At 52.0% G+C, this 14,172-nt stretch overlaps 6 protein-coding genes across 6 annotated transcripts; 3 read left to right on the top strand and 3 right to left on the bottom strand.

Annotated features, from left to right (window-relative positions):
• Positions 1-82: 82 nt before the first annotated feature.
• On the top strand, positions 83-1,434 carry BBA_01897 (anthranilate synthase component II; the record flags this gene model as incomplete). Its single annotated transcript, XM_008596994.1, has 4 exons — positions 83-524; positions 580-707; positions 770-1,000; positions 1,054-1,434. The coding sequence occupies 4 exons, from the start codon at positions 83-85 to the stop codon at positions 1,432-1,434; spliced, it is 1,182 nt and encodes a 393-aa protein (XP_008595216.1).
• Positions 1,435-1,578: 144 nt separating this feature from the next.
• On the bottom strand, positions 1,579-2,310 carry BBA_01896 (synaptobrevin-like protein; the record flags this gene model as incomplete). Its single annotated transcript, XM_008596993.1, has 1 exon — positions 1,579-2,310. The coding sequence occupies one exon, from the start codon at positions 2,308-2,310 to the stop codon at positions 1,579-1,581; it is 732 nt and encodes a 243-aa protein (XP_008595215.1).
• An 897-nt stretch (positions 2,311-3,207) lies between these two features.
• On the bottom strand, positions 3,208-3,780 carry BBA_01895 (pre-mRNA-splicing factor CWC21; the record flags this gene model as incomplete). Its single annotated transcript, XM_008596992.1, has 2 exons — positions 3,208-3,487; positions 3,551-3,780. The coding sequence occupies 2 exons, from the start codon at positions 3,778-3,780 to the stop codon at positions 3,208-3,210; spliced, it is 510 nt and encodes a 169-aa protein (XP_008595214.1).
• Positions 3,781-4,145: 365 nt separating this feature from the next.
• Positions 4,146-5,384, top strand: BBA_01894 (cell division cycle protein; the record flags this gene model as incomplete). Its single annotated transcript, XM_008596991.1, has 1 exon — positions 4,146-5,384. One exon carries the CDS (start codon positions 4,146-4,148, stop codon positions 5,382-5,384), a length of 1,239 nt encoding a protein of 412 aa, XP_008595213.1.
• A 353-nt stretch (positions 5,385-5,737) lies between these two features.
• Positions 5,738-7,143, top strand: BBA_01893 (uncharacterized protein; the record flags this gene model as incomplete). The annotated part of the gene is made up of 3 exons (XM_008596990.1): positions 5,738-5,779; positions 5,971-6,457; positions 6,524-7,143. 3 exons carry the CDS (start codon positions 5,738-5,740, stop codon positions 7,141-7,143), a joined length of 1,149 nt encoding a protein of 382 aa, XP_008595212.1.
• A 1,277-nt stretch (positions 7,144-8,420) lies between these two features.
• Positions 8,421-9,700, bottom strand: BBA_01892 (Guanine nucleotide-binding protein alpha subunit; the record flags this gene model as incomplete). The annotated part of the gene is made up of 4 exons (XM_008596989.1): positions 8,421-8,464; positions 8,519-9,075; positions 9,137-9,479; positions 9,583-9,700. The coding sequence occupies 4 exons, from the start codon at positions 9,698-9,700 to the stop codon at positions 8,421-8,423; spliced, it is 1,062 nt and encodes a 353-aa protein (XP_008595211.1).
• Between the last annotated feature and the right edge of the window lie 4,472 nt (positions 9,701-14,172).

Genomic DNA, 14,172 nt, shown 5'->3' with positions numbered 1-14,172 from the left:
CCGGCAATTTGTTTGACGTTGACGCTGCTGATTACATCTATAGCCCCTTCTTCGTCTCTCGAGTGTATGACATTCACACACAATGCCTCGCCAAATATTCAAGAACCGAGTTCTTGCAACCGCGGGGCCTCTACCGCCGACAATTACGCTCGATAATCTACGAACGTGGATACCTCTACGAAAAGGTCGCCTCGCCGAAGCTTTCGATGATGAGGTCACGCACCTTCTCTGCACTCATGAGCAGTTTAAGAAGAGGGTGCCTCTAGGTAACATGACTAGTATTCTCATTCGTTCTGTACTGATGCCTTTTTGTTTTTGCTTTACAGTCAAGAAGGTCTTGAAGGATTACAAGCGCATTCATATTGTCCACTATGACTGGCTCGAGTTCTCTGCCGTGGCTAACAAGCGTCTCCCCGAACGGGAGTACTCTATGCGCAACATTCTTGCCAAAGAAAGGGCAGAGACGCGCGAAAGAAATCGGCAAGAAAATGGGCGGAAAGAGGGCGAGCGAGGTGTGAACCCGAGTAAGTTCAATGCGTCCTCACAACAATAGACAAATTCACCATGTCGTGCTCTCAGCTGACGTTCCGTCTCGCGTACCAGCTTTATTCCACATCTACCAGGACCGAGAGTTCTTTTCATACCAGATTGATCTTACTCGCAATAATTCTGATGACGGGGAATTCGGGCAGCGCTATGTGCTGACTGTAAGTCTCTCCGGTGATACGCTATATGCGGCGAATCGCATCGACTAACAGAATTGAGGTAGCTGTGGGAGTCCAATGCAAAGCCGCATCTGTACTGGTTCACGGCCAAATTCATGAGACGAAAAGGAGATCCAAACGCTAGCTATCATCGCCCCAGCCCATGCTCAGGGAAATGGCGCCACGAAATGGATCTCTTTCTGAATTTCTTCCGCATCAAGACGGGCATCGATTGGCAGGACCGCGTGCTCCTAGCAGGTACCACGCCGCTGTCCGCGTTTCAATACACCCCACCAGTAAGCTGCTCCGTCTCGGAAGCTCTCTGCTGCTTGGCTAACTAGTCGTCAAGACAGGCGGCAAGCCCATCGGCAGGCGCCTTCGGTTTTCGTACGATTGCTGTGTGGAATTGAACTTGGAATGGAAACAGCAGAACTTGCCGCAAGAGATAGTTCACAAAAAGGATAGTGAGGAGGCAGAAGAAGCTGTCGAAATGGCCGAAGATTACGATCGAGAGTCTGTTGGTCATGATGCCGACGACAGCGATATCGCATCAGACCTTGGCAAGGATAATTGTGAGAATGAGACATCCGCAGCTCGACCAACCAGGGGCAGTAATTGTTCAAATACCGAGCCTGTCGGTCCAAATGACAGCGGCATCTGGCTTCAAGAAGACAGTGCCGAAAATGCAGACGATGAACCAGGAGCGAGCCCGATGGAAACTGGTTCATGAAGACGATCAGAGAAGCATCTCACCCTGAACCAGGCTTGTTGGAATGGATTCGTGGTATCATTTCAAATACAAGTAGCTCCCAGGTTTACATCAATACATTGCTCGTTTTCAGAACCCAGCTCGGTAGCGCATCATTTCCCTGGCTCAAAATCTCAGTTTGGGAAACACAAAGACAAGCAAGACCAAGCCAACCATGAGCCCGTAAATCCATGCGTACAGAATCATCCGTCCCCACCATCCTTTGCCCTCCGTCATCTTGCGCAGCGTGCGCATGCGCCCGCGCGCCGCCTCCATGCTCTGCTCCGTCTTGGACATGCCCTCGCCCGCGCGGCTCACGGCCTCCTTGTCCGCCTCAAGCGTCGACGAGAACCTGTGCGAACTGGCCTTGAGCGCGCCCGCTAGCTTCAGAATCGAGTCGGACAGCGCGTCCTGCTCCGCGCGCTGCTGGTCGAGGATGGCCTCGGCCGTGGCCGTAGACGTCTGCGGCGGCGCCGCAGTCTTGCGGCGATTGGCAAAGAGCGCGGCGCGGGCCGATGAGTGCGATGTGGCGGCGCTTGCGGCAGATTTTTCGGCGCCGTGGCGACCACGCAGGGTCTGGGTGGTTTGCGTTGGAGCGGTAGCGGGAGCGGCGGTCTCGGTCGGAGCGGCGGGAGCGGGTGTTGGTGCTGGTGGTGGGGAGGGCGGTGACATGGTGCGCTCTTGTAATATCGGAGAGTCAGGCTCTGTGTCGATTGCCGGTGGCGTGTATTGCGGATCGGTGTCTTCTGCGGTAGAAGTTGCGCTCTGGCTAGGGGTTGGGATGAAGCCGCCTAGAAGGTCCTCCTCGTCTGAGCTGTCATCGTCTAGTTCGTCCTCATCTGCTGCAACCTGCTGCATGTCAGCGTTGAGCCATTACTTCCTGATGCCGGGGGCGGATACCTGCTGCAGGTCCTTCAATCTGTCTAGTAAAAGCTCGAGTGCATCTCGTTGCTTCGTGAGGAGAGGCCCTGTATTTGACTTGAAAGGTGTCGCCGCAGCATCTTGTTCGAGCTTTGACAAGCGCGCATTTAAATAGTGTAGGTTCTAATTGAACTGCAATCAGTCCAGCGGTTCCCAGCGATAGGGGTTTGCGGGCTCACCGTGGCCAACTTCTGTCGCTCAATGTAGCTTCGACGCAGCTGCTTCTCCCGCTGGGGAGTTGGGTGAAGAACCGAGTCTTGCAGCCGACTAAGGATCTGAGCTAGCTCGCCAGCTTCTATTCCTATCGAGTCACTCGTAGACACAAATGAGCTCGATACTCGCGCCATGGTGCGTTGTGATGTGGCTAGGTTGACAAAAACGAAAAGGTGGCCAAGTAAAGCCAGCTCTCTCTCCGGGTATGCACCACTGGCCTGTGACGTGTGCCGACGGCCAGGGACTCCCACTAGGTAGACGCGCCCCGCCGACCTTGGATTTACCCTACATCGATCGCTATATCTTTGATTCAATATTTTTATGCATATGCGGCTGAAAAGAACTTGGGGCGAACAAGCTGACTGGTGTCCAAATCGACATGAGAACTTTCTTTGGGTATCGTATTTATCATGTAGTGAAATTACAGCGTTCTTCTCCGTACTGTAGCCCGTGTCGTGGTCTTTAGCACGTACCAGATCGACCCAACGCCAAATTCTTTGCAATTTGAAATATGCAATGTGAAAGCAGAAAGCCTTGCAGAGGTTCTTCATACATATCGTTATGCTTCAGCTGGCACTTCCAACGCCGTTTCGATATCGAGGCCCGCTCGTACCGTCACGTCTAATCATCCTCAGGTTTGACCCCCTCCTCGTCCTGTCGCAGAGACCCCCTCAGCCGTGATTCTTGTTTTGTCCAATAACTCCCTTCCTCATAGTTTGAGCTTATCTTCAGTGCCTTTCTTAACCGTTCAGATTCCTTGATCTTGGCATCGGCCATGGCATGAACCTGATGCTGCTTGAACTGGCGTCGGGGATTGCCCGACTCCTTGCCGGAATTCATTTCAAGAAGCAGTTTTTGCCTGAGTTCATCGCATTGCTTTTCGATGTCGTCCTCATCGACCCTGAAATCAGCCAGTTAGCCTATTGATCCAATCTGACAACCTGTTCGATTCAGCTCAACGCACTCATCATCTTCTAGCTTGTCGCGGAGCTCAAACACCTTGACCTCAATTTCGCGCTTGCGATCGTGCTCCAGGATGCCCTTGTCAGGTTGCCGTTGCTTGTGAGGTAGAGAATCTGTATTTTTTGGATATGGTGCAGCGCGATCGCGCGGGCGCATGTGCGCCAGGTTCTTCTGAACGTAACCAGAAGTTCCGCTGCCACGAGGAGTGGACAGACCGACGTTTTCAGACATGACTGTAGATCCGGATATGATGTGACCAAGGACGAGAGAGGCAACGACTGAATGAAGCCGCTGGAAGAAGTTGTTCGGAGTTGCTGCGCTTGCACCCTGCTAGAAATAAAGTGGGTTGTCACTACAGAAGGTCACTAGCAATCGTAATAGTCAGGCGGTGAAGTCGCATTCGCAACCTTGATACGGCAGAATCGGGAGTCATAGTGGGGGGACGCGGGATCAGAGTCGACAAAATTGCAGAGTGAGTCAAGGAAACTCTGCATTACTTGTAGGACAACATCTATATTAACACAGTGGTCGACTTTAAATTGCAATATCATTTCGATATTCTTCACGATTTTATAGAGAGAGAGCATCAGCAAAAAATGCCACACTTGAGCGAAGACAATGCTGAGGGCTCGGAGCCTACGTTTGTCTTTCCTCCAGTCACGAAAGACCACATTCAGAACTGTTCCTACGACGCATGGTTTCCCAAATACCGCAGCTCCTGCATTAAGTCGAGAATAATTTCGATTCCTGCTGAGTTCAGTGCCTACTTACAAGAGGATGGCATCATTCTAGCAGATGACAGTGACGTCTTGGGCGAGGCGCAAGACGATGAGTGGCAGAGTTCCGGCGCCACGACTTCTCACAATGCGCAGCACAATGCTGAGGACTCTGATGACGACGAGATTTCGCAGTTACCACCAAACGAGCGCTTTCCAGAAACCCACCAGAAGATCAAAGAGACTATTGAGGAGCTCGGCGGGGCTGTTGCGCCGAAGCTGAATTGGTCTTCGCCCAAGGATGCCAAGTGGATTTCAGCGCACCAGAATACACTCAAGTGCACATCGCCAAACGATATATATCTTCTTCTCAAGTCTTCATCTTTTGTCTCCCATGATCTTGCTCACGCCTTTGACGGGTGTACCGCTCCCGAGCCCAGCCGGCCCTATAGTCCGATTCTCGTTCTTCGCCCATATTTCACACCACACGTGGCCTTGGAATTCAGGTGCTTTGTTAAACACCGCCAACTTATTGCAATTTCGCAAAGAGATTTGAATCACTACGCCTTCCTTGAGGGCCTGAGACCGAACCTCTGGCGCAAGATAACAACATTCTACAACGAGACTTTACGCCATACATTCCCAGACGCTAGCTTCACTTTTGATGTCTACGTTCCCGAAAACTCCCTCGCAGAAGATGGCCTGGGGAAGGTCAGACTTATGGACATCAATCCTTGGGCGGTCCGTACCGATGCCCTGCTATTTAGCTGGGAAGAGCTTCTTGAGCAAGAAGTTGTCCGACCACTCTATGGCCCACCAGCGGGCGCAGACGCTGCTGATGCCAGCGGAGGCGAGACAACTGCAGACGAATTTGACGACGAAATGCTACAAGATTATCGCCCTGGTCGTCTACCCGAGCTCAGAATCGTGGAGAAGGACGATCCTGGTGCATACAATTTTAGCACCCCGCAGTACTCTGCGCACAAACTACCGAAAGAAGTTGTCGATGCGAGCATGGCTGGAGAGGGAGGTCTCCGAGAATTCGCACAGCAATGGAAGAATATCACTGAGGGACGTGGCGGCAACATGTGGGAGCAACCGGGTGCGAGTGGCGCATAAGTCACTTATACCAAACAGAGAGAGGGGCGAAGGGCTGTGATATTCTTGTCGAGGAGCACCATAGATTCATGACCCCAAGACCAATACAAAGGAACAAATCAATACGAAATCAATCAAACACTAAACACGCGTCCGATTCACATGCCCCTCACTTGACAACGCACTCGTTGTTTTGCTGGGAAGCGAACCATGGCCTGTGCGTTGGCACTCCAAAACCGTTGCCAGCTGCTGCCAGCTGCGAGCTCGACTTACACAATCAAACACCCAAACGTTGCCCTGTCACGCACACACACACACGCACACTGCCACTCGGAACTCGAAAAGCCGTCGTTATCCTCCAAATCTCATCAAGAATGCCCTCTCGCCCCCGATCCTCAAAAGTGACCAAGCACAATGTAAGTGCTCGCGACTGCAAATCTTTGTACAACACGACGCCGCAAAACGTGGAGCACCTCTATGGTGTTATCAAAGGAACTATGAGCCAACATTCTAGCATCTTCTTGGTCTTCGTCCAATTGACTGGGATTTGCTTGCTCTGTCAAAATTCTATTTTTCGAACTAGTAACATGCTAATCAAAGTCATCAGGCCAATGACCAAGGTCCGAATGGCAGTCCCGTTTCTCTAGGTCTGAGTCAAATGGCTCTGCCTCTTCCGCACAGCAGCCCTCTCTCCAACATCGGCGGCGGTGATGGCGGCGACAACTTTTCCTTTACAAACCATCCGAGCCCTTATCCTACACTAAGCCCTCGGCGATACACCGCCGCCGAACTGGCCTACTCCAAGTACGGCGCCGCCGTCAAGCTCGACAGCGCCCTCTCCAGAAAGGTGGCCAACAAAACGGCCAAGCGCTCGCCGACGCAACGCCGCTCGGACCAAAAGCTCAATATTGATCGCCGCAGCAACATGGAGGCCTTTCTCGCGCATGTCACGGGCCAGGCGGCCAGCAAGCCATGCAAGAACTGTCACAAGGGCCACGGTCCCTGGAAGGAGTGCGTCGTCTACGACGGTCAGATGTGTGGCAGTTGTACCAACTGTTGGTACAATGCTAGCGGCTCGCGCTGCACGTTTCATGGTAAGTGAAGAGTTTGCCTGGTGGACAGAGAGTCTCATCTGGGGTGTAGCTTACAGTGAACCATAGGAAGCGGTGCTGCTACCGCCTCTGTCACGTCTCCTGCCGCCGCACCTCCGGCAGGCGTCCCTCCCGAGACGGTTGATGAAGCCACCGGAGACAACTTACCCTACTATTCATCGCCCAAAGACGACCTCAAGACTATGCCGGACTGGGCGACGGCGCATCACGACAACGAGAGCAACGTTTCGTCGCAGAGTCAGTCTCATGCCCCGGAGCACCTCCCCGCCCAGCCCCCCGCCTTCATGGATTACCACCAGCCACCGCCTTTTCCTCACGGCCTGCATAACGTGGAGATGGCTCTCGGCGGCGGCGCTGCCGTGGCCGCTGCCGCTGCTCCCTGGATGGCCGGTGACTCTACACGCCGGCTGATCAACCAGGCCATGGGCGATGTGGCCATGCTGAGCCGACGAGACAGACACATTGCCCGAATCGAGACGGCGGCCGAGGAGCTGGCCATGCGTATCACCGAGTTCAACGAATACATGGAGACGCCCGAGGGCATGGCCGACTTGCAGCATTTCCAGAAGACTGCGAGCTCACACATGATGCCTCCAGGACACACACACGATGCTCGTCTGGAGACCATGGAGACTGATTCGGTCCACGGCGGTAGTCCCATGCCCTGAATAGCTGAATTGTGTGCGTCACTAGCTTTGCTCTTAAAGCGCAGCACTGCGTCTTTGCCACCTGTCCACACTTTTCTTCTCTTCTTGTACATATTTTCAGCAATGTTGCTATCATTTCCTGCCTCGATTTGCTTCCCAAAGTGACACACTTTGTCTGTACTTGCATTTGGGCGTTTTGGTCTTGATCTGGCCAGGCAGGGTTCTGGGAGACTCAAGCTGGTTTGGCTTGCGGAGACGGTGAAGTGGTAGGTAGATGGTACAGGACTCTCTGCTATATTTTAGAACGAACAGATGAGCATGCCCGAACAGTCGTCTTCTGCCACGAGCACGGCTCCATAATGCAGGCCACGTTTCCTGATTCTGCAATGTCTTGTCTAGATGTAGACCACAGCCTTGTATGTAAATCGGAGGATCACTCGCATGCAAGCCCGGGCACGGATTAATAAAATTGGTGATTTCGTAATAAACAAAGTAAATGCATCAGCGACGCGCGCCTTTGTGCCTCTTCTTCATCAAGATGGCAATCGTTTGCGTATGCTTCTTTTTTTTCAGGGTTTTTTGTCACCGATCTTCTCTCTCGATTCCCACCACCCAAAAGCTAAAAAAATCAAAAGAAAAAGAAAAGTCCGATATAGAAAAAAAAACCAACCAGAAACAGAACGCGCTATTGCTTCCTTTCAAGCAAGGGTCTGACTACCACGAATACACAACGCAGAAAAAACCGTTTTTCCCTTGATTTTGTTACATACAGCGGCCAGCTTGATTGGAACAGCAGAACGACGAAGAAGGAAATAGAAGATTGGTAATAAAAAGAACCAAAAATGAGAGGGAACCAACAAGAATAGTAAAAAAAGATGAACCAAAAATCCACTCCGTTTCCGCCCCGATCAAAAGCTGGTCTCGTTTGTAGCTGTGAAGAGCCATGAGCGATGCGCGCCTTCAACGGAAGATTAGTCGTCATTTCTGCCAACATTCTGCTTTCCATGTTCGCTGCGCAGGGTCCTTTTTCTAATCCTCCTCACTGCCCAAGAGCTGGAGCGAAGCCGGTCGCGTGATAGCAATGAAGATTCACCAAGTGATCCTGGAGTGTGAACGAAGAAAATACCGGACGCTGGTTTTGGCCGTTGGCTTGACTCGCCGCCATAATGACCATTGGTGTACAGATTCGTAAGCCGCCTCCCCTTGGTCCGTTTAGTTTCGTAATTGACTTTGAGGGTATTCATAGGTGCTAAAAAGAAAACGCAATATAAGAACAAGAGAACCGAAAACAGTGCAGCTTAGATCAGGCCACACAAGCGCAGATTCTCCTGGATGATAATGTCTGCAGTTCGTTAGCAAAATGAAAAATGGCAACTTCGGGGAAGATCAGGCATACCATTGACAGCAGCCATGACAAAGCGAATTTGGGTGGTATCGGTGGCGCAGGTAAAGTGCGTGTATATCTGCTTGTTCTCGTGTTGGTTGAGGCTGACGAAGCGGTTCAGGATGTAGTCGCAAGCGGCGGCGTAGTCGTCGCCTCCCTCGTAGTCTGGGAAGTAGTTCTTCATGGGGCTGACGGGTAGCTTCTCCTTGAAGCGATCAATCTTGTTAAGGAACAGAATGATGGATGTTTTGGTGAACCACCGCGAATTGCAAATTGAGTCGAAGAGTGTCAGAGCCTCCTGCATACGGTTGACGGTCTCGTCTTCGAAGAGAAGCTGGTCATACTCGGAGATGGCCACGAGAAAGAGAATCGTCGTGACATTCTCGAAACAGTGAATCCACTTCTTACGCTCAGAACGCTGGCCACCGACGTCGAACATGCGATAGGTGAGGTCGCCAATGATGAAAGTGGTCTCGGTGATACCGGTGGTCTTGACACGCGAGCGGAGAACGTCCTGGTCGTTGGGCATGTAGTCAGGAGCAGCGATGCGAGTAATATTGTCAAAGTAGCTAAGAGGTGGTCAGTACGGATCGAGTTGGGGGAGCAGCAGTGCGGCCAAAGGCGACTTACTATCTAGCCGAGTCGTTGAGCTGATACTCGCGCGAGCGCTTGAAGCACTCTTGCACACCGCGGTCTTTCCAAAGAGCCTCGATAGCGCCGCCAACTTCGGGGGGAAGAACCTCGCCTTCAATCTGAGCGGGCTGGATGAAGATTGTCTGGACGTGGTACTCCATGCGCTGGTCCTCGAGAGGGAGTTCAAGCGACTCCATGGCCTCGAGAATTACACGCATGGACTGGACCGTGTTGCTGAAGATGATTTCCTTGAAGGATTCGCGCTCATCGCGGGAATAGCCACCCTCGTGAATGAGCTTCATTTGCTTTAGAATAGTCGACTTGCCAGATTCACCGGCACCTGGTTGGATTGTCAGCAGGGTAATTTCAGTCAGCCGTAGACAGCCAGCCCGCAAGACGCGTGTGCACAGAGGCATAATCAGGCCCGATCAGGGTCGACTTACCCAGAAGCAGCATCTTGATCTCATTGCGCTGCATCATTCTATCGCGGCGGAGCTGGTTTTCAATTTCCTCGTTACGGGCCCTGCCCTCCTTCTCCTCTGCGCTCATTCCGCAACCCATCTTGGCGGTATTGAACTGGTGATCGCTCGAGGTGCTTGTTGCGGCAGAAAGAAAAGCAAGTCGTTTCTGACGGTCGAAGAACTGCGGGTGATGCTGAGGGGCGATGCAAATCGATATTTGCAAGCGTCGATGAGATGCTGCGTCTGTGAAGAAGGGTCAGCGAGAATAGGGGAAGAGGCTCGAGGCGCGGCGATATGGTGACAGCACGGATGTAACACGAGATTTAAGGATGTGGGAGGGCAATGACTCGGCACTGCAATCGCAGGTCCACCGGGCTGGATGTGGGAATCGACAATGCCGCGATGAGGACACGATGAGGTTCGACGATGATTCGCAGCAAGGCGCTGGAGCAACCGTCGCCTATCCCCTGGATGTGGCTGGCAGGTAGCGGCGGACACAGCACGGGAAATGCAGCAGGCGCAACTGGGGTGTGTGATGGAAGGCGGATGGGTAAGGCTCACCAAAAAGACAAATTGCGCCGAGTAAAAAGATGAAAAACAACCAATTGAGGACAGCGAGGGAGGACGAACCGCGTGCGATGGATGGAGGCAAGGAGGAAAAAGAAGCGGAATGCGTCAATGAGCTGGTCGCCAGCAAAAGGGCGGTTGGGCGGGTGGAGAGGCAGATTGGTGTGGCTCGTCGGAAGAAATGAATTTGTGAGGGACGAAGAGAGAAAAAAAGATGGGAGGGGCCTTGCTGGGGATGAAGGTTTCCTTGGGGGGGGGCTAGCATTGGTTGGTGCGTGATGGTTTTAGCGGCCAAAGGGCGAGCGGGAACTAAATCGAGGCACCTCGATCACTATTAGCAGTCGCTTACAGCGCTACAGCCCGCTGGAAAGCCCTGGAAAGACATCAGATGCCCAAAATGCCCTGTACTCCCGACGCTAACCTGCTGGGTGTGCGCTCCAGGACCCATTTTTCTAGGTAGGTAGACAGTGCAACCCGCTCGAGGCCTTACTGTACACTTGCGCATCCGGGTACTTGCCGCCACGCCATCTCGCAAAAGACAGGGGTTAGATCATATGCCTCAACTCCTTGTATCTAGATATAATTCGCTGTGGCGTCTAATATCGCCCGTGCCCACCAGACAGGTACCGTGTACACAGTGTCCGCGGTGGAATCCACACACTCGGTCTTATGCGCTGTATTGGTATTGCTGGCCGGTGCCTGGACTGGTACCTGGAAACCTGAGACGACGGCCACATCTAGTCGGGAACTCCTTGCTGCTTCCCCTAACTAGCCCCTCGTATCGTGAGCAAGGCACTCGCTTGCCTGCGCGTGTCCTTGATGGACATAACGGAAAGCCAGGTCAAACAATTGGAAAGTCTTTTACACGCTATCCAACATTCTTTTGCAATTCAGTCATTTTCTTCTAGGCCATTTTCGATGCTTCTTGATACGAGTACGCGAGCTGGCGTTTGCTCCTACCAGGGACATTATCAGTCATCAACGACCGCGCAACTGCAACGTCGTCAAGTTTGCTCCGTTTGGCCGTCATTCTCAGCCCTCTGTTCAACGATCGACGCATGTCACAGACTTGGTCTGACGCACTCCGCTGGTGGTCGACGCTCCAATGTATCGTAAACCACATAAAACGGCTTTGCCGCCTTCTATCATGCTTTAGATAAGCACAGCTCAGCCCAGCGCTACTGATATCTCCTATTCACGCGAGCTGACTGAGCAAACACTGCTCATCTCGTTGCAAATTGTCATCCCGTACGGAGCACACCTAGACACTCTGGGAGAGGCCCGTGGTGGAGCTGCTCCCCGTTGGCAGGTCGCATCGTGTCCCTCGTCCTGGCTAGCTTGGGGCCCTGTGCCTTTGGCTTCGGCCCATTGCCAAGTGCTAGTGCTTGTGACAAATGGCTGGAGTTGCGGGGGCACAGGCTCTGATGTTCAGGTAAAAGCTTTGGAACTATTCACGGGATGGGATGTCTAGGCCGTTGCCTTACCGTCTGCGATTCCAGCCACTCAACTAAGATTTTAGTTCTTTTATCGTCTACCCGCGTCGCCTTGATCTCGATCAGCTGATGAAAGCAGTCTTCTCTTGGTCATCGGCAAATCTCCGCGAAACTTGGCAGAGATATTGCTACGCATTCATTCAGTAGTTACGAAGAGCCTCGTGGAAGTGTCAGCCACTTTACACATGATGGTCAACTCTCGCTGCATTTCCGCCATCACGAACAGACGGCTCATAAGCGTTTGGATGAGCTGGTGCTTGCTTTTTGTAGCCTATCGGCACTGCCGTGGACTGGAGCCCGGATCTACCTTGCATTTGGGGGCCTTGCTTCCTGCAGTCAATATTACGAAGAATCCGGAATTGGAACCGCCAGTGATTCGAAAACCGCATAGCATGCGCGCGCCAAGTGCAGCTCGCTTCGGCTTTTCGTACCAAGTATTGCATTGAACTCGCACCAACAGCGTTTTGTCCATACGCAGGTATTTATCGGCCACGTTGCTCGCGAATTAAGCATGTCTCACCTATCCCGTTGAACTAGTACGAGATCTACTGGTACGCAAGGCGGAAGCCAGAGCCCGGGTTTTTACTGGTACATGTTTCGAGACGCGCATGATCCCTTGCATCATCACATTTCTCCTGCATCCTGATCTGACAGAAACTTATGATGGCCACACTGTCGCGCGGACATGAAGCTGAGATTTGAGCGTGCCGCTGAAGCAGACTGAAATCTCCGCTGCGGTCAGATTTTTCTGGACTAATATGCAGCCCCCACGGCTTTAATATCTATTAGCCTGAACCTTGGAATAATTCGCAGCTGTGGATATTCTTTTGCCTCAGCTATTGGCTGCAGCCCTTTTAAAGCCAGATCTGCGGCGCAAGACGAGACAGGCGGGCTCTGCGCCCACATTGGTTTTGCAACTGCTAAAGATGTGGCGACACTGATTTATTATAGCGTGCTTTCTATTTACTTGATTGTTAGCAGAAGGCCAACACGAGGCATTTGAAACGCCACGATGATACGCATTTCATTCTTACTTGCATGTGGCCATGGGTGGTTACCGGGCTCCTTGCACTGTTCCACAGCTTCAGTGGACTGTTGGAGCGAGATTACCTGGTGGCGCCGCTAGTAATAACACATTGTCGGCCCAGCGCCACAGCGGTGAAGCTACTACTAGGTACCTTAGTACTGGATGAAGTTGTACGAAGTGTCTGGCTGGTTTAGCAAAATGGCAATTGGCGCTTGAGCCTAGTTATGGAGTGTGAGCATGAACTGGCAGAAACAGCCCCTGACGTCTGCATATTTGTTTCGCGCAACGAGTCAGTATTGCGGGCAGTTTGTCAGCGGCTCATGTAGCCATGGATCATCTGCAAGGCAATCAGTCCCTTGCAGGCCCCAGTGTCATCTTTTTATCAGGAAAGATGGAGCACCAGGGGGCGTCAGGGGTTTCTAGAACATTTGCCGAAGAACGCGACATGGAGCAGCGGAGCCAGGATTTCAATTACTTTTCTTTAAATTTTGGCCTAGTTATTTAGGTCCTGACGGCTCACAAAAGCGCGCATTTGACCAAGCATAGTCCGTAGAAGAGCATTGTTCGGAGACGCAGGTGCAAAATTGTACGGCTCCGTACGCACGCAGTACAGCACTGTGCCGACGCTTTGGAGCGAAGTTATCAAGAGCTCGTCTCTGCCTGTGCGCTCTCTCTTATTGATGGTACATGCTACTCTGCGGGGAATTGCTCGTACGAGGTCTAAATAAAGCCGAGGAGAAACTTTCGTATTCAGACAAGTAGCACAAACCTAACTAGGTCGAGGAGTCGCAGATGGCAGATTTCACTGTCGAATGGCAGCATCTAGGCGGCCTAGGAGTGCTTGCATTACTGGGCGGATACAGATGCATGCACAAGTGCAGACTCATGCTTCATTCAGCCAGCGAATTGTCGTACGTGACCGCCCCAACGACGGGCCACGGCTCAACAATATCTGCGAGTTGCAGCCTTAACAAGCAGATGCAGCTTGAGTTCGCCGCTGAAGAGCAGCCCCTAACCCTGCATCTATAATACTCTGGCAGTAAAAGCAGGGTACATGGTAAATTCCCCACCAAAGGTTAATGAGTTTAAAGGAACCAAGAACCCACGCAGCCGGTCCACGTATTACCATGTGGCGACCCTGCTGAATATGAAAGATCCGATAGTGCTGTTCATCGAAGGTTTTTTTCGTCGGAATTGGAAAAAAGTCCTCGGCAATCCAGCTCAAGAGGCAAATCTTTGTTCGCTGTAATGGTGAAAAGTTTACGCAACTTGGCAATGGTTGGTATCAAACTCAATTCATGATTATAGAATTGTATTATTCATTCGAAGCGTGAAATGGACGAGTACACTCAACGCCAGCAGTAAAATGCCCCAAAAGCCAAGCCCAAGACAAAGGAAACGATACGTCACAGACGTTGTCGCGGATGAAGACGAGAGAAATTTGAACAAAATGAAATGACGACTAGCAAGGAAAAGCGCCATATG

Source organism: Beauveria bassiana, assembly GCF_000280675.1.
Source record: "Beauveria bassiana ARSEF 2860 unplaced genomic scaffold BBA_S00004, whole genome shotgun sequence".
In the NCBI taxonomy this organism is placed as follows: Eukaryota; Fungi; Ascomycota; class Sordariomycetes; order Hypocreales; family Cordycipitaceae; genus Beauveria; species Beauveria bassiana.
Note: the sequence above shows the minus strand (reverse complement) of the source record. Positions and strands in the feature narration are given on the sequence as shown.